The sequence below is a fragment of the Periophthalmus magnuspinnatus genome, chromosome 8 (genome assembly GCF_009829125.3).
Source record: "Periophthalmus magnuspinnatus isolate fPerMag1 chromosome 8, fPerMag1.2.pri, whole genome shotgun sequence".
Taxonomy (NCBI): domain Eukaryota; kingdom Metazoa; phylum Chordata; class Actinopteri; order Gobiiformes; family Gobiidae; genus Periophthalmus; species Periophthalmus magnuspinnatus.
In genome coordinates this window covers 865,210-892,705 of record NC_047133.1, presented here as the reverse complement: position 1 = coordinate 892,705, position 27,496 = coordinate 865,210, and the positions used below count along the sequence as shown (strand labels likewise).

Below are 27,496 nucleotides of genomic sequence, written 5' to 3'. Positions count from 1 at the left end.
TTGTTTGTTTGTCACTTTTTGTGTGTATTTTCAGAAAGTTTAAGTTTTTCTTCTGTTGTATTTGGCTGTACTCAAGTCACTTTACGGAGATGTTACATTAGACTCTATTTTTAGTTTATTTTTAAGTCTATTTTTTTTTATTTTAAGCTCTTTATCTATTATCTTGTTTTATTCATGTTCCATTTTCCTTCTGTTCTTTAACTGTGCGGTGCAACACTGGAATTTCCCCACCGTGGGACTAATAAAGGCAGATCTGATCTTATTTGACGTCACCTCTGTCCTTCAACACGTGTCCCAGACGTCAGGACGAATAAGAGGAAGAACGTGGATGGATGGAGACAGAAACTCTACACGACTTCAGGCAAAATGAAGAAACTCTGAGGTTCTTCATCCTGAAATGTTTCACACGTGGAACATAAAGCTGACACAGTGAGGTTCTCCTGTTTGTGGAACACTCTGGGTTCTCTGACGTTCTCCGGGCTGGGCCTCTGTATAAAACGACCTTCCAGCTCAGAGAAACGTAGCTTTTTGTCCGTTTTTTCACACTCTTCCTCACTTCACACCAGTCCATTCTCACCCTGTAAAGTCGTCGTCATCTGAAAATGAAAAGCGCCTCACACACATTTACCTTTTACCTGAACCTCCTGATCAAAGATTTTTACAGCTTCATGATTTATCGTTTTAACGTTGGATGTTTAGCCGAGCAGAATGAAGCGGGTCCTTTGATGGATTTGGCTGCACAAAATGAACAGTAAACTTGACCGAGTCGGCGCTCTTACATCTGTGTGCGACTGAGGAATCTCGCTCTCACTTCACGCCTGGTCAGATTTCCCACCTCCTTCTCACATTCTTAGATGGATCTGAGTTTATTGAGCTGGATGTAAAACTCTTGACTCTGTTCATGTGTCGCTATTTGCCTCGAGTTCAGACTCTGACACTCGACTGCGGCGTCTAAGGTTCATCTTTAATCACCAAACAAAAAACACCAGCGCCGCACGTTTTAACCTCCTGAGTCTGTCCTCATCTGTGGACAACACATTTTTAGAAGAACAGCAACAAGAACATGTTCAATTTTGAATAAGAGTTTAGAATATTTACTTATTTTTTATATTTATTTATTTATATTTTATTTTTTAATTTAATTTATATTTTTATTTAGTTATTTATTATTTTTATTTTTTTTATTATATTTTAATTAAATTATTATTTTTTTATTTTTTTATTTTTTTTTATTTAATCTTTTAATTTAATTTTGTATTTATTTTGTATTTATTTTATTGTATTTTAATTAATTTATTATTATTATTATTTTATTTTTTATTTAAAGGCATATGTCACACAAATGAGACACATTGTTCCAAGAGGCACATTTGTTTCTCATTTTGTTTTTTACACAAAATGTATGTGAAAAAATGTAGTTTTTGCAGATAAAGTCTTGCAAGAGCTCGGGTCTCAGGAGGTAAAAGACAGATTTTATTTTATCATCTGCTGCACTGGTCGGTCTAAAACTGCACTTTTCAATGAAGAAGGAACCAGGCCACGGCGTCTAAAAGTAAAAAGGTCTGTGTGTGTTTGGGTCTTTGTCGTGGGATTTGATTTTATTATTTGTCGAGTTTTGGAGGATCAGTCAAATTTCACAGATGTTGATCTCAGGTCAGGAGATAAAACCCGTGCTCCAGCCTCGACTTTAACTCACAATTATCTGATTATTTTTCGATCGATCATAAGTGTCGAGGTTTAAAGCTGCACTGGACCCGACTGAAACAAAAGGAACAACGCTTAAAAACATCTGCACTGAGAAACATCTAAATCATCTACATAGAATCTGTGTAGAGCAGATTATTATGATTGAAACGTGTCGGAGCAGTGGACACTGCAGTGGACGCTGCAGTGTCCACTGCAGTGGACGCCGCAGTGGACACAGAGCCAGGCCCTGGACACAGCTCCAGAGTTTGAGACGTTTGAATAAACCTGTTGTGTGTGTGGAGTTGATGGGGGAAAGAACAGTTCCCTGAGAGACACCTCTGCACAGAGAGGCCTGGGAGTCGAACCCAAAACCTTCTCACGGCGAGGCGAGACTGCACTTTAAAACTTTAATTAAACGATCATTTTAATTTGAAAATGTATCATCTGTTTTTAAATATCAGGATTAAATTCACACGATTTATCGTCTCACTCCATGTGTCTTTTATTAACTATCACTGTCCAGACGTCTCATCAGGGACACGTCTCATCAGGGACACGTCTCATCAGGGACACGTCTCATCAGGGACACGTCTCATCAGGGACCTGTCTCATCAGGGACACGTCTCATCCCAGACTCATCGTGGACATGTCTCATTAGAGACATGTCTCATCATGGACCTGTCTCAGACACACTGCGCGTCTTACGTCTCGTTCTACTGTTGGACTTTCACTCTGTGACATCAAATATAAAAATGTGGTTTTATTTGCTGTACTTTTATTTCCCGTTTCTGTTTTCTTCCGTTTCTGTTTTCTTCCGTTTCTGTTTTCTTCAGTTTCTGTTTTCTTCCTGTGACTTAAACCTTCGTCCTGATTTTCTGCACCTGCTCCTGAAGCCCCGCCCCCTGTCCTCGCCTCGTCCTGTCACATGTCGTAGATTTAATGTCCCGTTTCCATTAAGAGGCAGCGATGAAAGTGATGTGTGTTTCCTCGGATCATATTTAAGTAGCAGCTAATCAATAAAGAGCAGCCTCGAGACAAGGACGAGGACTGAAGCCACGGCTGAAGCTGAAGCTGAAGCTGAAGCTGAAGCTGAAGCTGAAGCAGGGGGAAACGCTACATGCGTGTTTATGAACGAGGACACGTCAATGAGCCGTTTAGATTCACCAGAGCAAACACGTTCATGCAAACACACATGCACTTTTAAACATGTCAAACTGAAACACACTGAAACACACAAACACACGGAAACACACTGGAACACACTGAGGACATGAGGACAGGACTGTGGACCACGAGGACAGGACTGTGGGACAATATGAGGACAGGACTGTGGGACATTATGAGGACAAGACTGTGGGACATGAGGACAGGACTGTGGGACAATATGAGGACAGGACTGTGGGACATTATGAGGACAAGACTGTGGGACATGAGGACAGGACTGTGGGACAATATGAGGACAGGACTGTGGGACATTATGAGGACAAGACTGTGGGACATGAGGACAGGACTGTGGGACAATATGAGGACAGGACTGTGGGACATTATGAGGACAAGACTGTGGGACATGAGGACAGGACTGTGGGACAATATGAGGACAGGACTGTGGGACATTATGAGGACATTTAGTCAAAGTATGTCTGTATTTGTTTCCTCAGTGCAGTAGAGCAGACGTCTCATTCTGAAACTGACTCTAGAGCAGAAAACAGTAAAAATGTCCACTGTGAGGACACACGTGTGTAAATGTCCACTGTTAGGACACACGTGTGTAAATGTCCACTGTGAGGACACACGTGTGTAAATGTCCACTGTGAGGACACACGTGTGTAAATGTCCACTGTGAGGACACACGTGTGTAAATGTCCACTGTTAGGACACACGTGTGTAAATGTCCACTGTTAGGACACACGTGTGTAAATGTCCACTGTGAGGACACACGTGTGTAAATGTCCACTGTTAGGACACACGTGTGTAAATGTCCACTGTGAGGACACACGTGTGTAAATGTCCACTGTGAGGACACACGTGTGTAAATGTCCACTGTGAGGACACACGTGTGTAAATGTCCACTGTGGGGACACACGTGTGTAAATGTCCACTGTTAGGACATTTTAAGGGTTAAATTAGGACAGAGGGACATTCGTTCAACACAAACAGGTTCAATCTGATTCTGTGTCTGCGGGTCAGTCTCACATGAGACAGATGAGTTTATTTGAGTTTATTTCGCGGCATTTACCTCATAAAACACACGAGACACGAGGAGGACGAGACGCGCAGGTCACATGACTCGGGGGACACTTTTCACGCAGGTCACATGACTCAGGACAGAGACTCATTCGTGTCTCTGTCCTGTTTGAGCTGCAGTTCAGCCGAGCGCAGGCAGGTGGAGCTGTCACACAAGGCTCAGTGTGTGTGTTTGTGTGTGTGTGTGTGTGTGTGTGTGTGTGTGTGTGTGTGTGTGTGTGTCTCTGTGTGTGTGTGTTCAGGGGAGAGAGAGGCCGCCGGGTGCACACTGGAGGTTACCACAGGACACACTGCTGCTCGAGCGGAGTGCGCGTCCAGACCGGGGACCTGACCGCGGGCGCAGCTCCTTTTACGCGCGGGACAAACCTCAGACTGAACCCGGGGAAGAGCCACGCGTGGATCCGCCGCTGTTTGGCAACTTTACACGAACCAACGACCGCGCTTTTGTCCGTGGACCGTGTCTTTTTTTGGCTGGACTCTGAGCTGCGCGAGCCGGAGCAGCCCCGGGACGTGTTTTTGTGATTAACTGGAGCTTTATGCTGTGACCGAGCCGCCGTGGAGCCGCCGTGGAGCCGCTGTGGAGCCGCTGTGGAGCCGCTGTGGAGCCGCCAAGGAGCCGCTGTGGATCCGTTCTGCTTTCCCCGCGGCGCTGGTGTAAAGGACACGAGTGACTGTCCACGCAAAGACAAACCAGACACAGGATTACGCGCTGTTTGACCGGTCCAGGCTAAAGAAATGCTAACGCCACAGAGCAGGGTCAGCGCGTAACGGCCCCACGGTCCTACAGCCCCACGGTCCCGCAGCCCCACGGTCCCACGGTCCTGTCTCTGTCTCATTTCACGCGGCGTGTCCAGACTCCGCGCGTGTTTCTTTGCTTTTTTCTCTCGGGGCTGAAGTTTGTGTCTCTTCCCGGTGTTTCTCCAAAAGGGCTAAAGGTCAAAGGAGCAGCGCGCGGCCGCCCCTCCTCCTCCTCCTCCTCAGAGGGAGTTTTGTGATGAAGATGTGAACTCTTCCTCCTCTTCCTCCTCTTCCGCTCTCTCCTCGCCGCGCGCTCCGCTTTCATCTTTTTCACACTTTCTTTTTTTTTTTTTTTTGGTCCCAGGACTTCAAACGCTCCTCTCATCTCGCCTCCTCTCCCTGCGCCTCCTCTCCTCCTCTGACACCTCTTCTCCTCCTCTCACACCTCCTCTGGTTCCTCCTTTCCTCTTGCACCTCCTCCTCTCCTCCTTTTGCGCCTCCTCTCCTCACATCTCCTCTCCAGTCCTCTTGCACCTCCTCTTGTACCTCCTCCTCTCCTCCTCTCTCCTCCTTTTGCGCCTCCTCCTCGGGGATGTACGGGGAGAGCGTGGATGTGGTGGGTTTGAGTCCCACCCCGAGCAGCCCGAGTCCCGGCTCCTTCTTGAGCGTGGACTATTACCACCGCCCCCCGGGTCTGGGGCCGGGGCTGGGGTCGGGGCTGGGGCCGGAGAAGGGCCTCCTGTCCGGGGTCGGAGGTCTTCAGAGGCCGTTCGGGGGGTCTCTGGTCAGCGGTCGACACTGGAGCGGATCCAGCCACTGTGAGTTTACACTCAAGTCTCACATAACATCTCACCTGTGATCATTTTAGTATTTCCATCATTTTACTGAATATTTTGATCATTTTCCAATGTTTTTGATAATTTTACTGAGTATTTTGATCGTTTTACTGAGTATTTGATCATTTTACTGAGTATTTTTATCATTTTACTGAGTATTTATATTATTTTACTGAGTATTTTGATCATTTTACTGAGTATTTTCATCATTTTACTGAGTATTTTCATCATTTTCATCATTTTACTGAGTATTTTCATCATTTTTTACTGAGTATTTTGATCATTTTACTGAGTATTTTGTGAAACTGCCCAACACGTGATTTAAAATGATAGAACTGAGATAATTCGAGCTGTGATCAGGACAAATCCCTGTGAGTGATTCATAAGTTTCATGTTCCTCCTGCAACATTTCGTGGACTTTTTCTTATTCTAAAGATGCAATGTTTTGTTTTAAATTAATCACTACGGCAACAAACCTGATTTCTCATCTTTTCAAACCCACATAAAACAAACAGACCAACAAACACCTCAATAACACACTCAACAAACAAACATCATCACTTCATCTTCAGATATTCGCCTGATATTTTCATGCGGAACATTTACAACAGAATCGGCAATTACAGAAGGATTTAGGATTCTTCTGTGGCATCGCTAAGCCCATTATCCAAAGGCTTTATTACAGCGCGCTGACCGCGGCAAAACGGACAAATAAATAACCTCACATCATGTAAGAACATTACACAAACTCAACACTCCAGTCAGCTCCTAAAGCGCCGAACACGCTCTAAACACGCTCTGAACATGCTCTAAACATGCTCTAAACACGCTCTAAACATGCTCTAAACATGCTCTAAACACGCTCTAAACACGCTCTAAACACGCTCTCAACATGCTCTAAACACGCTCTAAACATGCTCTAAACATGCTCTAAACACGCTCTAAACACGCTCTAAACACGCTCTCAACATGCTCTAAACACGCTCTAAACACGCTCTAAACACGCTCTAAACATGCTCTGAACACGCTCTAAACACACTCTAAACACTGAACACGCTCTAAACACACTCTAAACACACTCTAAACACTGAACACGCTCTGAACACTCTGAACAACATGTTCACATGTTCCTCGTCACGTCAGTCTGTTCTTTTTCTTCTGATTCTTATATTTGACCTGCGGCTGAATCATGTTCTGATCTTTAGACTTTCATGTTTCAGGATGTTTGTGTCTGTTCTGTCAGATTATGGAGCCCAAATATCTCGACACACAAACACTGTACAAATGAACATAATTAACCATTAAAATATAAGACTTTAGCGTTAATTTAAATCTCTTAATTAACGTATAATAACATCATTTAGAGAATTTCCCTTCGGGGATCAATAAAAGTGATTCTGATTCTGATCATTTAAGTTCTGTGTTGTGTTGTTAATAGTCGTTAAATAGTGAGGACAAAGGTCAAATAAAAGCTTTTACAGATGAATTATTTGTTTTGTAGTTTTGTTAAGTTGTGGAATATTCTGATTGTTATTTTATAAACTGCAGAGAAACATTTTACCTGCTGCAGCTGCATTAAAAACTTAAACTGTGGAGCTGAGGGAGGTTTTCATGAATCACTTCTGTTCTGATTTGAAGATTTTTAAAGATTCTTTTTCAGGATGTTTAAGTGTCTGGTGTGTTGTTCTGTGAGATTAGGCCAAATATCTCTCTACACATAAACATACAAACTTTTGACCATTAAATTATAAAACTTTATCATTCATTTAAAGCTCTTAAATCAGGACTGTCCAAACTACGGCTCAAGGGCCAAACGTGGCCCTCAGACCAATTTCTTTTGGTCTCCACACTTCCTCCTAAACTGACCCAATTGATCAGGAAGCATTTTTTACATCAAATTGAAGAGATTTTACCTCTATAATCTGAATAAAGTCACATTGTATCGTGAAACAGACCTAAAAATAGTGCCCCACGTTTGTTTAACGGCGCAAACGCTCGGTCAAACACGTTAAATGCGCCGTTTGAAAAAGTTTGGACACCCTGGTCTTCAATGAACTTACAATAACATAATTTAAGTTAAGTTTGAATTATTTTGCCTTTAAATAGTGAAAGCAAAGGTAAAATAAAAGCTTTTACAGATTAACTCTTTGTTTTGTATGTTTGTGGAACGACTGGACACTTATAAACCCGTTTTTCCGTTTTTAAACCGACTGAATCTTGTGGCAGTCGGTGTAAAGTTTGATAACGACCCACAAACGCTTGAGGGTTTCACAGTTTCGCCGCTCGTTTCTGCTCCGTGTTGCCTAAACATAGAGGATTCACGTGACAATGGTCATTTATAGGCCGTACTTTGCTTCTGCGTGGTTAAAAATGAGCTGAGCCGTGTAATTAATCACCTGTAAGTGACTTTGTTCTAAATGAGCCGTCTTCTCTTTTGGCTCGCGTCTTAATCCTGAAAGTGCTTTAACCAAAAGGTCCGACCGCCTTAGCCCCGTCCAATCGAACGAGCCGATAAGATAAACTCTGCTCCGACTGACACGCCCGACACGACACAAAACCTCGAGTCCGCCGCGCGCTGATGTCGCCGCGACTCGGACTTTGGACGAGTCGGCGCCCGGTCACGAGGAACGAGGCCGAAGAGTCAGAGAAACAGAAGAGGGTGATGTGTGGAAGAAGGAGCGTTTGAGATTGTAAATTACAGCCGTAAAGACGGGGAGGTGTGTGCGCGAGGAAAATGAAAAGAGCGGAGCGGGGTCAAAGGTCAAAGGGCCTACACGGACACGGGCGCGCACACACACACCCACACACCCACACACACACACACGCACACACACACACACACATTGAGCAATTGCCCCAATACGTCGACTCTAAACAGCGACGGCGTTTTGGGTGTGATCCAGAGCAATGACTCAACTGACAATTGAAGTGGCCTACATCTCCACCGCAGTCTGTCTTCTTTCTTTCTTTCTTCTTTCTTTGTTCTGTCTTTCTTCTTTCTTTCTTCCTTCTTTCTTCTTTCTTTCTTCCTTCTTTCTGTCCTTCTCTTTCTTCTTTCTTCCCTCTTTCTTCCTTCCTTCTTCTCTTCTCTTTCTTTCCCGTGGCAGCTGCCCGGTCATCACTTTTCCCTCCGCACTGAATGACCTCTCTCTCTCTCTCTCTCTCTCTCTCTCTCTCTCTCTCTGGACACTCTCACAGTTTGTCTGGGAATGTGAGACAGCAGAGTCTGACCTGAGTGTGAGAGACAGAGACAGAGAGAGAGGACAGAGAGACAGAGAGGATAGAGAGACAGAGACAGAGAGGACGGAGAGAGAGAGGACAGAGAGAGAGAGGACAGAGAGAGAGAGACAGAGAGAGAGAGAGAGAAGTCTGACCAGAGTGTGAGAGACAGAGAGAGAGAGACAGAGAGGACAGAGAGAGAGAGAGAGGACAGAGAGACAGAGAGAGGACAGAGAGAGAGAGAGGACAGAAAGACATGTCTGACCTGAGTGAGTGAGGACAGAATGAAGCCGTTTGTCTCATGATGTTTTATAATTAAAATCACAGACGAGTCAAACTGTAGGTAAAATAAAAACAAACAGCGTCACTGATGTACGTCATGTGACTGTGACTCTACGTCATGTGACTCTGTGACTCTACGTCATGTGACTCTGTGACTCTACGTCATGTGACTCTGTGACTCTACGTCATGTGACTCTGACTCTACGTCATGTGACTCTGTGACTCTACGTCATGTGACTCTGTGACTCTACGTCATGTGACTCTGTGACTCTACGTCATGTGACTCTGTGACTCTACGTCATGTGACTCTGTGACTCTACGTCATGTGACTCTGTGACTCTACGTCATGTGACTCTGTGCATCTTTGGATCTTAAAATAATCCAGTATTTTATTTAAACACTTTTATTTGAGAATCAGACACACAGGATGGATCTTGTTCACACAAATGAATTTCTCCACATTTTTCTTGTTTTGTTTTTTTATTCTGATAATGACAGAAACATGTTTTGGCTCCAGAAAATCTTTAAATGTTTGAGATCTGAGAGACAGATGTGAGAGGGCTGGACTTTACACAAATATCACACTTGTGTGAACAATTACGACACAAGTTTGTTGTGTTTTTATTTGTTCTCGGCTCAGTGTTCTGCATTTTTATGAAATTAGTCGACCATAAATCTGCCTCTAATTAAATAATGAGGACGACACGGATTTGTACTGACCAGCAGAAAAGAGAAGTCTGGAGTTTTTGGAGTGAGTTTAATCTGTGAAGTATCAGCTTTATTTGAATTCTTCTCTCTGTTTTTGTCTGTAAAACCCCTCACCACACACTTTATACACTTTTCTCACACAGGCGTTAACATTTTCTCACATTTCTCTCTCGTTTAAACTCTCTCAAAGTTCAAACCTTCGTAGGCGTCTTTGTCGGTGCAGAACGTTTCATCGACATTGTGGGTTTTGTCGGGGAGAAAACAAATTGCAAACGTACAGCACTTCAGAGTCACACTGAGATCCAACGTTTATGTAAATCTGGAACAGAATCCACGTTCAGACGAAAAAAGTGAACCGTGATATCGAGGGACGACTGTACTGTGCGATATCGAATGTAGAATAAATAAGACACAAACAAACAAAGTGTCGGACCAAAGGCGACTCAAAGTGACTCTGGTCGTGTCCGCGGCTCCGTGGTCGACTCGTCCGGTCCGTCCCGCGCTCGAGGGCTGTGGTGGTCGAGTTTTATCCTCCAAACGGCGCCGTGAAAGTGTCAGATTTAGGATTCGAGCTGTAATGACGCACATCGATCAATCAGTCGCATAAATCGCCGACTTTGCTGTGAAAGACGACGGAAATACTGCGATATTTTGACTTGACTATTTATAAAAGCAGAGAGTGAAGAAGGTCCAGGGACGTCAAACACATTTTACAAACTACTTTTTTAACTCGTTCATTTACTCTCTCTGTATTTATTTCTTATTCAAGTTACAAATACTGAATGTACATTTCCGTAGATTTAAAAATATGTCTGTAACTGTATCTCCTGATAAACCGACATTTTAAGACAGTCAAACCTTTTAATTTATCTTGTCGTGGGCCACATAAAATGACGTGGAGGGCCACATTTAGCCCGGGAGCCTTGAGTTTGACACAGTAAACTGTCGAAACGGCTTTTACTGTTTAATATCGATCTGACAGTGACGTAACTGTATCACTGTGACGCCCAAACTCTTTTCACCGAGAGCCACGTCTAGAAAAGTATTGGACGCACGGAGCCACAGACCAGAGTCAAAACAGACGACGCATTTAACAAAGTTTAAATGAGGATTAAAATATAAAATTAGGTCTGTTTGACGATGAAATGTGATGTTATTTACGTTATATCGGCAGGATTAGTCAAATTTGCTGTAAAAATATAAATATACTGATTAATTCTGATCAGCTGGACCAGTTCAACCCCTGACCCAAACACATCGGACTGTGATTATTTCTTTTCGGCTGAGTTTTTTCTGAACTTTTTTCCTTTTGCTGTCGACCAAAAACATTTACCCTAAACCTGTGCGAGCGTCTGTGTCTGTGTCAGCTTCTGTGAAATAATGATAAAGTGTAGATAAAGTTAAAGTTACGTTCACATTTCCTGTTTTTTCGGTCTTGTTTTTTCGCCTTAACGCGGGTTCGGTTTAGTTCTTCCAGCTCGTCTTCACGTGCAGCTTCATTATTGCGCCGTTAGTTACTGGTTTACAGAAAATAACCGTCTGTGCGTCTGGACTTATGCAACACTTATGTAAAGACAATAAAGGTCAATGTTTTACTCTATGAAGCACAAACACACACACTGTTCTGACAAACCAGTTACGAGGCTCAAGTTTTGTTATTGCCTCTTTTTTTTTTGTGATCAAATTTTTATTGTTTACATAATAACAACAAAAACACAATACCCCCCCCCAAAAAAATAAAATAAAATAAAATAAAATAATAATAATAAAAAAATATTAATAATAATAACATAAAAATAAAAATTAATAATATAATAATAATAATAATAATTTAAAAATAAAAATTAATAATAATAATAATAATAATAATAATAATAATAATAATAATAATAACACAAAAATTAAAAATAATAATATAATAATAATAATAAAAAAAACCATCCTGAGCTCATGGTGATATCCTACCTAAGTTTGTTATTGCCTCTTTTTTTTTTTGTGATCAAATTTTTATTGTTTACATAATAACAACAAAAACACAATACCCCCCCCAAAAAAAATAAAAAAAAAAAAAAAATAATAATAATAATAATAATACAAAAATAAAAAATAATAATATAATAATAATAATAAAAAAATAAAAAAACAAAACCATCCCGAGCTCATGGTGATATCCTACCTAAGTTTGTTATTGCCTCTTTTATTCCTGACACAAAACTCACATCTTTGGCTCAAACATTTTAGTCCAAATGCAGAAAACGTGCCGTAAATGTCCCGTCTGCTGCTGATGGCGTCTCGTGAAAGTCTCGTTTAAAGCCGGAGGGAAATAAAGCGTGCCATTGACGTGTGCGTAAACATGGACCAGGTGCTTCAGGTTTAAATGACATTTCTCTCCAACGTGTCAGGCCACAAACATCTATCAAGTCGTGGATTCTTTCTGGGCCATTAGTCTCGGGTTTAAACGCGCTTTAACGTCGACGTGGTTTCCGCAGACTCGTGGACGTCCTCGCGTAGACGCACCGAGCGACGTTATCCCCGTAAACCCCTGATTAGGAGCGACCCGAGGCTTTACTCATGAGCCTGTTAAATGGATGATACTTTATTATTTTAAGCCCAGACGCTGACCTACTGAACCTGCTTACGGCGCGTTTCCTTCCACCGCGTTCTAGATGCAACTTCTGAACGTTCAGCGGCGAATTTCAAACAGGATTTCATCAGTAAAACCTGCACTTTTTACACATTTCTCTTCCAGAACGGTCCAATTGTCTCGGCTTTCGCTCGTACGGCAGAAATACAAAGACGTTAAGAGGACGAATGGTTCTTTTTGATGTTTTTTTTTCACGTTCCTCCACCAAATGTGCTCTCCATACTTAGTAAAAACGCAAAAGGAAAATCTGTCAACTGGATAAAAAGTTGCAGGAGTGAAGATGTTTCGATGTTCATCCAGGAAACGGTTTGGACGAGCAGCAAAACAACTTCACTCCTACAACGTTTGTCCAGACCAGAAGGACACAGAGACCTGTCCACACTTAGACTACATCTGTGTGTCTCCTAAATATCGAGGCAAAAAGCTGTGGCGTTGTTTCGATTTATTTCCATCCAGTGTTGCATTAATGTTTCTCCTGTTTCATTGATGATGGTCAAAGCTTCTCAAAGATTCTCAGGGTTAAGGTCTGGACTCTGCGGTGGACGATCCAATAACCTGGTCATTCAGTAGATTCAGCTGACCTCGTTTTTTGAGCACAGACTGTTGTTGAACCTAGACCTGACTCGTACCTACAGGCTCAGAGCTGTTTGCTGAGTTAAATCCAGGTGGAGACTTAAAAAAAAAAAAAAATCTGTACCATTAACACTTTAGAATTTCTGCACTAAACTGGACACTTTATAATCCCGGTCATGTTTGCTCTGTTCTTCTGTTGTTGTTGTTGTTCTTCTTCTTCTTCTGTTGTTGTTGTTGTTGTTGTTCTGTTGTTGTTGTGCTGTTCTTGTTGTTCTGTTGTTGTTCTTCTTCTTCTGTTGTTGTTGTTGTTGTTGTTCTGTTGTTGTTGTGCTGTTCTTGTTGTTCTGTTGTTGTTCTTCTTCTTCTGTTGTTGTTGTTCTTGTTGTTGTTCTTGTTCTTCTGTTCTTGTTGTTGTTGTTGTTCTGTTGTTGTTGTTGTTGTTCTGTTGTTGTTGTTGTTGTATTTATTCACCTCTAGACTATTTTATTTCTAAGCACATCTTTTTTAAACTTTTATATTATTATTCCTCAGTGTTTTTTGTTGCGCTTACCCTTAAAAAAGTTGCTGGTTTGTGAGTTTTTTTTCCTGACGATGGCGATAAAGTCTCCTGGATCTGACTCGTTTCGATATCGTTCGTTATCGGCTCAGGACAAACCTGATCAATAGTTTGTGTCACAGTTTGTCGAGAGCGGGGGACGTGTGGAAATGTGAGTCACAGGAGGAAGACAAACTGCTCAGTGAAAAAAGTGATGGGCGAGGAGCTTCTCCTCGTTTGTGTCCATCCCCCTCTCCTCTTCTGTGTAAACAGAGCGGAGCTGTGGAGGGGAGGGCGGCTCGCGCTGGTGGAATGTCTGGTATGGCTGCGCCGGCCGGGGGAGGGGTCCTGTGGCCGTCGGGTTAGAGGTTAGGAGGCTGAAGAGCGACCAGCGGACGCTTGAGCTTAATCTTAAAGGTTTGGACGTTTAAAAATAAGAGAAATAAAATAAAACACCAGACAGAATCTTTAAACCAGAGGACAGTTTGGAAATGTGTCGAGTGGAATTAGAGCGAGACGTCGACTGATGTGAGATATTTTACACACGACGAGCTAAAACTCATTTAAAAATGTAGGGCTGTGCTCAGAATATTCATACGGTAAAATACTGCGATGATGCAGTACTGCAGTACGTGTGATGTGTGTATCGTGATACTTTTAAATACATTTATTATAAATGACAGAGTTTTACATTATTAATCTGCTGCTTTAAGGCTCTGGGCTGAAAAGTGACGTCTTCATAAAACACGTCTGCTCTCATGATAAAGAGCTGGGACTGAGATTCAGTCACAGTTTCAGTTTCTGCTGAAACGAAGACTCGACTTGGACCTGAGGCCAATGACTCGATGTGACTCATCCTCCAAAAACACGGAACAAACAGGAACCTGCTCCTCCCCCTTTATCTGTTTGGAGACGTGACTGAAACACAAACACTGAAACACTGAAACACAAACACTGAAACACTGATGTGACTGAAACACAAACACTGAAACACTGAAACACTGAAACACTGAAACTCTGAAACACTGAAACTCTGATGTGACTGAAACTCTGCTGTTGTTTCAGATCAGGTCGATTAAACCTGTGTTCGGCCTCGTCACTTAAATGTTTTGTTTTGTTGAACCACATGGACCTGGACCGTGTCTCTGATTCAGAGCAGAAACATGAAATAAGTGTCATGAAACACGTTTCATCTTAATGATTTACATTTTGACAGTGATTCGTGTTTTGTTGAGACATTTAAAAGTAAAAAGTAGATGTATAATTCTGTTTGCTCCAGTCGTTTGGATCTGGGGACGTCTCTGTTTTTAAAGTAGAAAAAATGACTTTAAAATCATTTGAACTGAGCTCATCCTCGAGTCGACCCGTGGGCCACTGACTCGGGCCTCAAGTCGACCTGTTCGTCTCTGACCTGGGACTTGACTTGGCTCCGCCTCTTCTTAAAGGCATTTTGATATTCTGTGATCAAACATAAATCTAGTTTTTTAAAAGACATTGATGCATCAGGACGTTTCATATCAGGCTCCAAGTCTCAGAATATGAATCGTATCGTGAGTCCAGTATCGTATCGTTTTGTATCATCGGTGTAAACATTTATGAAGCGCACCTGTTAAATATATATTATATATTTATCCTACGTGTTAAATATATATTATATATTTATCCTACGTGTTAAATATATATTATATATTTATCGTACCTGTGTGTAAATGTGACACGTTGGACGCCGCGTCTGTGGAGGGCGAGCAGTTTCAGTTTCTGCACCAACAGAGTCTTAAAAATGATACGAGTAAAAGTCCAGTCCACATTTTATTATTTACAGTTAAAATATCCTCAGACTGAGCAGGACCTGGGATTTACTCACAGCGCCATCTGCTGTTAATGTTGTGTACCCCCAGTCCTGTCCTCAGAGACTCTGTCTCCTGGTCCTGTCCTCCTGTCTCCTGGTCCTGCCCTCCTGTCTCCTGGTCCTGTCCTCCTGTCTCCTGGTCCTGTCCTCCTGTCTCCTGGTCCTGTCCTCAGAGACTCTGTCTCCTGGTCCTGTCCTCCTGTCTCCTGGTCCTGTCCTCCTGTCTCCTGGTCCTGTCCTCCTGTCTCCTGGTCCTGTCCTCAGAGACTCTGTCTCCTGGTCCTGTCCTCCTGTCTCCTGGTCCTGTCCTCCTGTCTCCTGGTCCTGTCCTCTTGTCTCCTGGTCCTGTCCTCCTGTCTCCTGGTCCTGTCCTCCTGTCTCCTGGTCCTGTCCTCCTGTCTCCTGGTCCTGTCCTCCTGTCTCCTGGTCCTGTCCTCCTGTCTCCTGGTCCTGTCCTCCTGTCTCCTGGTCCTGTCCTCAGAGACTCTGTCTCCTGGTCCTGTCCTCCTGTCTCCTGGTCCTGTCCTCCTGTCTCCTGGTCCTGTCCTCCTGTCTCCTGGTCCTGTCCTCAGAGACTCTGTCTCCTGGTCCTGTCCTCCTGTCTCCTGGTCCTGTCCTCCTGTCTCCTGGTCCTGTCCTCCTGTCTCCTGGTCCTGTCCTCCTGTCTCCTGGTCCTGTCCTCCTGTCTCCTGGTCCTGTCCTCAGAGACTCTGTCTCCTGGTCCTGTCCTCCTGTCTCCTGGTCCTGTCCTCCTGTCTCCTGGTCCTGTCCTCCTGTCTCCTGGTCCTGTCCTCAGAGACTCTGTCTCCTGGTCCTGTCCTCCTGTCTCCTGGTCCTGTCCTCCTGTCTCCTGGTCCTGTCCTCTTGTCTCCTGGTCCTGTCCTCCTGTCTCCTGGTCCTGTCCTCCTGTCTCCTGGTCCTGTCCTCCTGTCTCCTGGTCCTGTCCTCCTGTCTCCTGGTCCTGTCCTCCTGTCTCCTGGTCCTGTCCTCCTGTCTCCTGGTCCTGTCCTCAGAGACTCTGTCTCCTGGTCCTGTCCTCCTGTCTCCTGGTCCTGTCCTCCTGTCTCCTGGTCCTGTCCTCAGACTCTGTTTCATTCAGTCTCGTGTGGACACAGGTGCAGTTTTATCATTTCGTCCGTTTGTTCGGGCGACACTGAACTTTTTCTGTAACTTTAATTATTGTGACAAATGATCCAAACCGACTCCACAGATCGACCTGTGAACACGAGAGAAAACAGAGCAGCTCATGGCCTGAAAACGTCCCTTGATCACTAATTTGAGCAGTCGTCACAAAATAAGAGACGATAATAAAACTCCAGGCTGAATGTTCTAAAGAGACAGATTCTTTTTACGGCCCCAGTGTCTTTAAAATGTCCTTTAGTCCTTTAGTCTTTGGGCTGATGGAAGAGACACATTTTATGTAACTGTAGATCTGTTTACTCTGATTAAAACACTCAGTAAAATCAAATGTGCACTTTTATTCTTTTTACTACAAAGTGCAGCAGTTTGACCTTAAACATGTGAATACTTCAGATTTTTCCCACAAGAAAAGTGATTTACTTTTATTTTTCTGCAGGGATTGTTCTGGCCACAGGCTCCACTTTGAGGAATGAACTTAAATAAAATAATAATAGAATTTAAAAATGTAAAATAACAGAATGTGATGTGTAAACTTATATTTTCTAATAATTTCCTGAGCGTTGTGTGTTTGTCTCTCTCTGTCGGTGCAGCACAAACGTATCGTCCAGGTGTTTTTTTTCTGGACTTTTCCTTTTAATAATTAACATAAAAACACATTCAGCTGTTTTTTTTTATCACTGAAGAAACATGATTTAAAGATTAACAGCGGCTCTCATCACTAAAGCGCCTCATTTATGTTTACACATCACGGTTCACCTTTCGCCCATTTTTTTAGCGCAATTTTACGAAGGTTTGAACTTTGAGAGAGAAATGTGAGAAAATGTTAACGCCTGTGTGAGAAAAGTGTATAAAGTGTGTGGTGAGGGGTTTGACAGACAAAAACAGAGAGAATAATGTAAAAAATAAAGATGATACTTCGTGGATTTGACCTTTTCTGGGTCATTTTTAAAGCATCACCCCCGAGATAAACCAGGACCACCTCATGTGATGTTGCATATTCTCATTTTGTTTGTATATTATGGATTTGTTTCGTTTCTAGTTGCAGTAACAGTGTTTTTTTAAATGTTAATGTTGTTTAAACCTGTAAATGTTCAGAAAATCATTTGAGTTTTGCGTCAGTGAAGTACTTCAGATTCATGGAGTAGAATCAAATGTGTGAACTTAATCTTAATTTTAGTGAATAAATTACAAATCTAACTGCATTTGTAAAAGCTGTCAGCACAAACGCAGTCCTGGTTTAGTCCTGGTTTAAGACACATGTGCTCGTACTTCCTGGTTCTAGTCAGACCCGAGCAGCAGTGTTCTGGATGTTCTGGATGTTCTGATGTTCTGGATGTTCTGTATGTTCTGGATGTTCTGGATGTTCTGGATGTTCTGGATGTTCTGGATGTTCTGGATGTTCTGGATGTTCTGGATGTTCTGGATGTTCTGTTCTGTGGCTCGTTTGGAGAGTCCAGTGATCAGGACGTTACAGTCGTCTAATCTACTGGACACAAATGCAGGATAAGTCTCTTTAAGTCTGGCATTGACAGTTTACCTTTGATTTTTGTTTTTAGATGTAAAAAGCTGCAGATGTTACTGATTTGATGTGTCTGTTAAAGTTCAAGTCTGAGTCCATTATTACCTCTAGATTTCTGTCCTGAGTTGAAGGTTTTAGAGAGAGAGACTGGAGGTGACACTGACACTTTCTCTGTGTTTCTGTGACTTGAGTCTTGTCTTTTATCTGGAGAAAGTTGTTTTTCCTCCACACACTGATCTGTTGATGCAGTGAATCCTCTGTGCATCATTTGTCTACACTCATATACTTTTTAGTTGTATTTTTGTTGTGTCTTTTGTGCTGCTGTTGACATTTGGAGCATTTCCTCAATAACATTATTTCACAGAATGAACTAAAAGGAACTTTCTGATCCTCTGTTTACGAGACCTTCCACACACTCACTCTTCCTGCTTTTTGTGTTTTTCTGCAGCCATAGAGACCGAGAGCACGAGTTCAGGGGAAGACCTCCTAGTGCCCAGCCCCCCGTCCCCTCCCCCGCCGCCCCGGGTCTACAAACCCTGTTTCGTGTGTCAGGACAAATCGTCTGGATATCACTACGGCGTGAGCGCGTGTGAAGGATGCAAGGTACGAACATACGAACAGGATCCACTGTGCACCGGATTAGTCCTGTGTTAGTCCTGGTTTAGACCTGGTTCAGCCCCGGTTTAGTCCTGGCTTGGTCTCAATTTAATCCTGGTTTAGTCCTAGTGTAGTCCTGATTCAGTCCTGGTTTAGTCCTGATTTAGCCCTAGTTTAGGCCCTGGTTTAGTTCTAGTTTAGCCCTAGTTTAGTCCTGCTTTAGTCCTTGTTCAGCCCCGTTTTAGCCCCATTTTAGCCTCGTTTTACCCCGGTTTTATCCCTGTTTTATCCCACACTCCACACACGTCCCTCGCTCTTGGTTGCAGTGTGAAAGAAGCGGCTCCACATTTGCATAATGTGACGGTGCAGAGGTCGTGACCTTTACACCTCCTGCCAGATCTGTAAGCCTCTTTGGCTGATCTAATCCTGCGCACAAAGAGCGGAGCCTGCGGCCGCACCTCCCACTGTGAGGCTGTGTTTTCACGATGATGCCGTGACAGTGGCCCATCAACAAACCAAATCATCCCCTCTTTGATCAAACGGAGGATTAGCACTTAGCACGCTGTTAGCACGCTCTTAACACACGCTTAACGCGCTCGTCCTCACAGCAGAGGGGCGTGATGGTCAAATGACTGTTTAGATGAGCTTTTATTTGTGATTTTAAGCTTTTTTACACTTTACAAATCAACCAGAGGAACGTCGTCATTTAACTCCTGAATAACTCAAACCAGGGCCACATAACCATATTTTTCTGTGTTTCCTTTGTAGTTTTTTTGATGATTATGTCATTTAGCTCCAAATGAACCTTAGACAGTTTCTCTGACGGGCTGTTTTTCGTCCTCAGGGTTTTTTTCGGAGGAGTATCCAGAAGAACATGGTGTACACGTGTCACCGGGACAAAGTGTGTGTCATTAATAAAGTGACGAGGAACCGCTGTCAGTCCTGTCGGCTTCAGAAATGCCTGGACGTGGGGATGTCCAAAGAGCGTGAGTGCAGCTCTGCTCCTCGTGTTTGGAGAATATGATGTTAGCAAAAAAAAAAAAAACTGTAACAAAACCTGTAAAACAAATGAAAACACTGAAAAAAAACTGTGCTGCGTCACTTTAAACAGAAATCAACAAAAATAACCTCCATGGTCCAGTGGCTCTTTCTAAGGTCCACTGTCACTTTACATCAGTGCCATGTTAACCTAGATATGTGTCGCCCCCTGGTGGTGTGTTTGATACTATACAAACCACACTTTTATCTGAAAATATTTTATTCGTGTGTTTTTTGTTTTTAATTAAATTGACTTCAGTTTAATTTTAATTGAACTTTATTTTAGTTTAGTTTATTTATTTTAGTTTTTTGTTCATTTATTATTATTTTTTTGTTTATTTTACTGTATTTTAGTTTTTAGTTCATTTATTTTATTTTTTTGTTTATTTATTTTAGGTTTTTTAATTTGAGTTTTTAGTTTATTTATTTTATTTATTTGTTTATTTATTTTACCTTATTTTAGTTTTTTGCTTATTTATTTTAGTTTAGTTTAGTTCATTTATTTTAGTTTTTTGTTCATTTATTATTATTTTTTGTTTATTTTACTTTATTTTAGTTTTTAGTTCATTTATTTTATTTTATTTTTGTTTATTTATTTTAGGTTTATAAGTTTTATTTTATTTTTTTTGTTTATTTATTTTACTTTATTTTAGTTTTTTGCTTATTTATTTGATTTTAGTTTAGTTCATTTATTTTAGTTTTTAGTTTATTTATTTTATTTTATTTTGGTTTTAGTTCTTTTTTTGCCAGTCATTTACTGTCATGTTATTTCACAAAAGGGGGAAGTTTTAAACATTTTATTACTGCAGTGTCACTCTACAAAAACATTATTTTGGTTAAGAGAAAAATGAATGAAATATCTCCCATAAAACATTACCCAGCGTTCTATAAATCAATGATAAATTAAACATTTAAACATCCTTGTGTGTGATAATATTTGTGTAATATTTGTGTCCATCAGTGGTGAGAAACGACAGAACAAAGAAGAAGAAGGAGGAGAAGAAGCAGTCTGAAGCTGAGGTGTACGTTCTGTCCGCAGACACAGAGGAGATGATCGAGAGAGTTCGCCGAGCGCATCAGGACACTTTTCCATCGTTGTGTCAGCTTGGAAAATACACAACGGTACGACGCACACTCAACTTTGTCACACAATAATGAAGTGAATGAAGTGAGAATAATAAATATATAACACACGTGTCAGTGGAATCAAAAACAGAACACAAAGACAAAAGTAAAGACAAGGCACACAACTGCACACAAAATCACACAACTTTAAACTGCACAAAACTCAAACACTGACTCAACATGTTTAGTCCTGGTTTAGTCCTGGTTTAGTCCCGGTTTAGTCCCGGTTTAGTCCTGCTTTAGTCCCGCTTTAGTCCCGGTTTAGTCCCGGTTTAGTCCCGGTTCAGTCCCGGTTTAGTCCCGGTTTAGTCCCGGTTTAGTCCTGCTTTAGTCCCGGTTTAGTCCTGGTTTAGTCCTGGTTTAGTCCCGCTTTAGTCCTGGTTTAGTCCCGGTTTAGTCCCTGTTTAGTTCCGGTTTAGTCCTACTTTAGTCCCGGTTTAGTCCTGGTTTAGTCCTGGTTTAGTCCTGCTTTAGTCCCGCTTTAGTCCTGGTTTAGTCCCGGTTTAGTCCCTGTTTAGTTCCGGTTTAGTCCTGCTTTAGTCCCGGTTTAGTCCTGGTTTAGTTCCGGTTTAGTCCTACTTTAGTCCCGGTTTAGTCCTGGTTCAGTCCTGGTTTAGTCCCGCTTTAGTCCCGGTTTAGTCCTGGTTTAGTCCCAGTTTAGTCCCAGTTTAGTCCCGGTTTAGTCCCGGTTTAGTCCCGGTTTAGTCCTGGTTTAGTCCTGGTTTAGTCCTGGTTTAGTCCCGGTTCAGTCCTGCTTTAGTCCTGGTTTAGTCCTGGTTCAGACCTGGTTTAGTCCTGAACAGAAACTCGTCGGAGAGGTTTCATTGTTGGAGGTTTCGCTCTTTGTCCAGTGACAGATTTGACTTTGTCTTTTATTTTAGATCAGACGTGGACGACTGAGGGACACACACTTTACACACACTTATATATTTAAATCAAAACCTACTTCTAAAATATGTTTTGTTTATGTATCACCTCATCATTTGGTGTTTTGGTGAGGAGTTTGTTGAAACTGTTGTGGTCGATTTAAACTGACACAGAAGAGGCTGAACTCATGTTTTCATTAATATTTGTGTTTTCGCTGCATAATCGTCGCTTCCTGTTTCCTCTCGTCTCAGAATAACAGCTCGGAGCATCGTGTGGCTCTGGACGTCAACCTGTGGGACAAATTCAGCGAGTTGTCCACAAAATGCATCATAAAAACAGTAGAGTTTGCAAAGCAGCTCCCAGGATTCACCACACTGTCCATCGCCGACCAGATCACACTGCTCAAAGCCGCCTGCCTCGACATACTGGTCAGTCTGATAAACACACCTGCCTCGACACACTGGTCAGTTTATTAAACACACCTGCCTCGACACACTGGTCAGTTTGATAAACACACCTGCCTCGACACACTGGTCAGTCTGATAAACACACCTGCCTCGACACACTGGTCAGTCTGATAAACACACCTGCCTCGACACACTGGTCAGTCTGATTTAAAAAACAAAAAACAAAACAGGAGCCGGATCCATCTTTTTGAGCTTTAATCCATGTTACAACATTCTGCTCTCATCACGTGTCTGGAGTTGTGTGTTGTATGTTGTATGTTGTATGTTGTATGTTGTGTGTTGTATGTTGTATGTTGTGTGTTGTATATTGTATGTTGTGTGTTGTATGTTGTGTGTTGTATGTTGTATGTTGTGTGTTGTATGTTGTGTGTTGTATGTTGTGTGTTGTGTGTTGTATGTTGTATGTTGTGTGTTGTATATTGTATGTTGTGTGTTGTATGTTGTGTGTTGTATGTTGTATGTTGTGTGTTGTATATTGTGTGTTGTGTGTTGTATGTTGTGTGTTGTATGTTGTGTGTTGTATGTTGTGTGTTGTGTGTTGTGTGTTGTATGTTGTGTGTTGTGTGTTGTGCGTTGTATGTTGTGTGTTGTATGTTGTATGTTGTGTGTTGTATATTGTGTGTTGTGTGTTGTATGTTGTGTGTTGTATGTTGTGTGTTGTATGTTGTATGTTGTGTGTTGTGTGTTGTATGTTGTGTGTTGTATGTTGTGTGTTGTATGTTGTATGTTGTGTGTTGTATATTGTGTGTTGTATGTTGTGAGTTGTGTGTTGTATGTTGTGTGTTGTGTGTTGTGCGTTGTATGTTGTGTGTTGTGTGTTGTGTGTTGTATGTTGTGTGTTGTATGTTGTGTGTTGTATGTTGTGTGTTGTATGTTGTGTGTTGTGTGTTGTATGTTGTGTGTTGTGTGTTGTATGTTGTATGTTGTATGTTGTGTGTTGTATGTTGTATGTTGTGTGTTGTATATTGTGTGTTGTGTGTTGTATGTTGTGTGTTGTATGTTGTGTGTTGTATGTTGTGTGTTGTATGTTGTGTGTTGCTTCATTCACACTTGTTTGATAAATTCTGTTCCTTCCACACACAATTTTGAATCTGAGGATTGTTATGTCACAGGTAAAAGTCTCTACTCCATAAATCATTTCTAGACTCGTTTTAATTATTTCTGTCTTAAATGTCCTTTGTCACAGTCTGTTCATCTGCTGTAAAATCAATCAACGTTTATTTATAGAGCACTTTACAACACTCAAGGTGACCAAAGTGCTTTCCAGTAAAATCAAATTAAAATAAGTTAAAATCAGACTAAAACAGTAAAATAGGAGAATAAAATGGAATAAAATACATTAATACAACAAAATATAAATAATGATAATGTGTCACAACATTACTAGGTGTTGAAGGCCAGTCTGAATAAATATTTTTTAAGCCTGGATTTAAAAAGACCAAAGTCAGTAATGGTGCACATCAGGAGGACGTTTGTTCCAGAGTTTGGGCCCAGCAACAGAGAAGACCACCCCAGTGTTTGGATTTAGTTTTCGGAACTTCCAAAACACATATTAGATCTGTCCCGCCGCTCCAGTACAGAGCGTTCACCTCTGATACTACGAATCCCAGAATGCTTTGCAAATGTGTTGGCACCGCCCCCCACCACTTCTGTTGAGTCTCATCAGCATCTGCTCCTGTTGCATCACTCAGATTTAATCCACCTCTTCTGAAAAACAGGCAGATGTTTTAATTTTTCAATAAATAAATATTTAGTTTGGCCTGAGATTTAGTCCCAGTTTTTAATTTTGGCCTCTGAGTTTGAGTTTGACGCCTCTGGACCTGAGCTCGTCTAACTGTCACTTTTTTTTTTAACGGAAAAAAGTGACCTTATGCACGACATCCAGCGTTTCCAAAGTTAAACTATAATAAAAATGTCCTGTCTCTTCCTCCTTACACTCTGTCCTTCTCTGGGGCAGATTCTGAGGATCTGCACTCGTTACACTCCAGACCAGGACACCATGACGTTCTCGGACGGTCTGACGTTAAACCGCACGCAGATGCACAACGCCGGCTTCGGTCCGCTCACAGACCTGGTGTTCGCCTTCGCCAGTCAGCTCCTGCCTCTGGAGATGGACGACGCAGAGACGGGTCTGCTCAGCGCCATCTGTCTGCTGTGTGGAGGTACTGCGCGCTTTAGAAACGACTCCACACTCGTTTTGGGGGTTCCCTGTTTGAAGGTTTGTGTTTGTTTCAGATCGACAGGACCTGGAGGAGGCGGAGAAGGTGGATGTTCTTCAGGAGCCGTTGTTAGAGGCCTTAAAGGTAGAATAACGCACCGATTTGATTATTTATTTATTCTTTAGATCATTCAAAAGATATGATATTGTTCTGTTGAAGCTTTTTTCCATCGCTCTAAAACCAAAGACGTATTTTCCCTAATATTTTACATTTTTAGGTAATATGACGTGTGTGTGTGTGTGCTCCTCTTTATCGTTTTTTTTTTTTTTGTTTGTAGATTTACGTGAGGCGAAGGAGGCCTGAAAAACCCTGTATGTTTCCCAAGATTCTCATGAAGATCACAGACCTCAGGAGCATCAGTGTGAAAGGTCAGACTCACCGTCTCACACTTCAGACTTTTGTTTACACTTCGTCCAGACCCTCGTTTCCATGTTCTCCATGTTTATTTTCATGTATTTATTTATTTTGCGCACACATATCCAGGTCACTTAATGCACATCTCACATATTTTCTCTTATTTAAGCTCGAAAAAGAGAAGAAGTAAACTCATGTGTCAAAAGGCCTGTCATGATCACACATTTTGAAGAATAATATGTTGCTCCAGAGACATAACGTGATAATAAACGATAATATTGAACCTGATTTATGCCACTGATACAGATTTTACATTTTTTTAAGATACTGTTTCATTAAAAAGAAGCAGAGCAGAATGAACCAATAATGATATAAGTTATTTATTTTGCCTCTGCAGCTCAAACAGCAAAAAACTCCACTATTACACAAAAATACACACGATAAACACGGAGACTCAACATATACAATAAACAATATATATGTAATCATCATGTAATCATCTTCTTCTTCTTCTTCTTCTTCTTCTTCTTCTTCTTCTTCTTCTTCTTCTTCTTCTTCTTCTTCTTCTTCTTCTTCTTCTTCTTCTTCTTCTTCTTCTTCTTCTTCTTCTTCTTCTTCTTCTTCTTCTTCTTCCTCCTCTTCTTCCTCCAAATTATGACATTTATTTTGATAATGTTCAGACTCACCCTGGACTTAAAGGACAGAGATTTGAGACTTGACTTGGAGAACTGAGACTTGAGGCTTTTGCCAAATTGTATGTTTTTTTTTCTTTACGTAGATTTTTCACTTTCAGTTTTTAACTTTATGGGAACAAAGAGCAACATTCCCCTCTGTATTTGTGACCAGGACTTATTTTTAGAACAACATTTGCAAGAATCGTATAAACTGAAATGACTGAATGACTTGAAAGGACTTGAAGGTTAAAGGACTTGACTTGATTTGACTTGGACTCCTGGGTCACTGAATCTGGACATGACTTGGATTTTCTCGTCTTTTACTTGAAACTTGACTCAGATTTTCCGTCTTTAGTTTGAGACTTGACTTGGATTTTCTTCTTTTTGAGACTTGACTTGACTTGACTTGGGATTGAGGCCAACGTTTTGAGACTTCGACACACTTTTGTTGGACTGACTTGGTCTGAACATTGTTTTTAGCAAATGCAAATCAAACCTCCAGATGTTCATTTTCCTGAGGACGGCTCATCCCTGTGGTTTTCCTGATGCTCTTCTGAGTCTGACACTGACCCCAGAGTCACGTCCTGCACTTTGTTGATGTTCTTCTTGTGTTTTCAGGAGCTGAGCGTGTGATCACTCTGAAGATGGAGATCCCGGGCTCCATGCCTCCGCTCATCCAAGAAATGCTGGAGAACTCAGAGGGCGACGGGCAGAAGGGGCACAGCTCAGGAGGGAAGAGCAGAGCGTCCAGAGGAGACAAAAACACCCTCAGCACAGCCAGCACCTCACCCTCGTCCTCCTCCACCAGCCCCTGCTCTTCACCGGGATCACCCTCAGCTTCACCCTCAGCTTCACCCTCAGCTTCACCCTCGGCTTCACCCTCCACATGAAGACCAGCACATGAAGACCAGCCACCACCACCGCACGGGCCCGGTACCGACGCCACCGCACCGGCCCGGTACCGACGTTTCCACAAAACCACACCTGACCTCAGACCACGCCTCCACTGCTGCAGAAAGAACAACAGAGAGCAGAAGATCGCTGTCACTGCCGGACAACAGAACTTTAAAAAAAAAAGACTAAATATATGCAGACGTAGCCACTTTTATGCTCACGTTTGTTGTTTCATTTTACCATCTTGCAGTTTTCAAATAGAGAAAATGTCGTTTAAACCACAGTCGTTTTCTCATGAGAATTAGACTCGTTTAAAAAAAAAGGAACTGCAGGAAGTTGCTCTAAAAGTCATGATGCTTAATGAAGGTAAAGAGACGGTTCATCCTTCCACCGCTCGCTCCAAACCAAACCACTTTATAGTCCTCAAGTAAATCCACAAACGTCCAACCTCATTGTTTTCGTTCAACAATTCGTTCTACAAACTCACTACATTAATCTTGTACCTGAAAGATTCACAATACGCTGTTAAGTCCCAGGCAAACGATCAAATGTTCCCATAGTTTGAGCCGTTTATTACACTCAGTATTTAGAGTTAATGGAAATAAACCAGTACAAGACGTTTATATTAACACATTCTCTCAAAGAACGAGGAGAAATTATTCACCTTAATTATAATCATCAATTGAAATGTCATTACACAATTGAAAAGACAGCAGTTTTTGAAGTATTTATTGTCTCCTGCTCATCATAAAAACATGCCACAGCAGTGTTAAGTTAATAAAAAACTAGCAAACATCTTTTTTTATTTGAAATTAGCCATGTCTAGATTTGTAAAACATAAAATCCACACTAAACTGAGCATAAAAGTGACTATATGAAATGAAAAACAGTATTTTATGATTCCTTTTTGTTGTACGGGCCCCAGATGTGGTCAGACTCTTTGTAAATGCATAAAAATAAATGTGAGTAAAACTTTAAATGTATTGTATGCAAAGTACCTACGTGTAAAATAATGTACATACAAATGGACACGGGACGAGGGGATAAACAAATAGTGACTGAAGTATTATTTTCCTAAATGTACATGTGTAAATATCGACTTTTTCTATCGGTTTTATCTGACAAACATTTCTGTGTTTGTTTAGAATATTATCTTCCACTTGCAAGGTAACTTTTATTTGGATTGCGAGGTGCAACGAACAACCTGTTATCATTTAAAATTAAACATTACACAATATTAAATCTGGTTTGTCGGTGTGTTTGTTCTTTCATGGACAAATAGACTTTC

The 27,496-nt window shown here is 41.7% G+C and overlaps 1 protein-coding gene across 1 annotated transcript; it reads left to right on the top strand.

The window, feature by feature from the left end:
- Positions 1-4,274: 4,274 nt before the first annotated feature.
- LOC117375252 (retinoic acid receptor alpha-B-like) lies at positions 4,275-26,402 on the top strand. Its single transcript, XM_033971533.2, has 9 exons — positions 4,275-5,486; positions 18,422-18,576; positions 19,415-19,556; positions 20,570-20,730; positions 21,852-22,028; positions 24,025-24,229; positions 24,303-24,370; positions 24,564-24,654; positions 25,933-26,402. The coding sequence occupies exons 1-9, from the start codon at positions 5,261-5,263 to the stop codon at positions 26,202-26,204; spliced, it is 1,497 nt and encodes a 498-aa protein (XP_033827424.1). The 5' UTR covers positions 4,275-5,260; the 3' UTR covers positions 26,205-26,402.
- Positions 26,403-27,496: the final 1,094 nt, after the last annotated feature.

Coding starts and splice junctions, on each gene's coding strand:
- LOC117375252 (XM_033971533.2), top strand. CDS start 5,261: ATGTACGGGGAGAGCGTGGATGTGGTGGGTTTGAGTCCCACCCCGAGC. Junction 18,577..19,414: donor GCGCGTGTGAAGGATGCAAG/GTACGAACATAC, acceptor TTTCGTCCTCAG/GGTTTTTTTCGGAGGAGTAT. Junction 24,371..24,563: donor CGTTGTTAGAGGCCTTAAAG/GTAGAATAACGC, acceptor TTTTGTTTGTAG/ATTTACGTGAGGCGAAGGAG.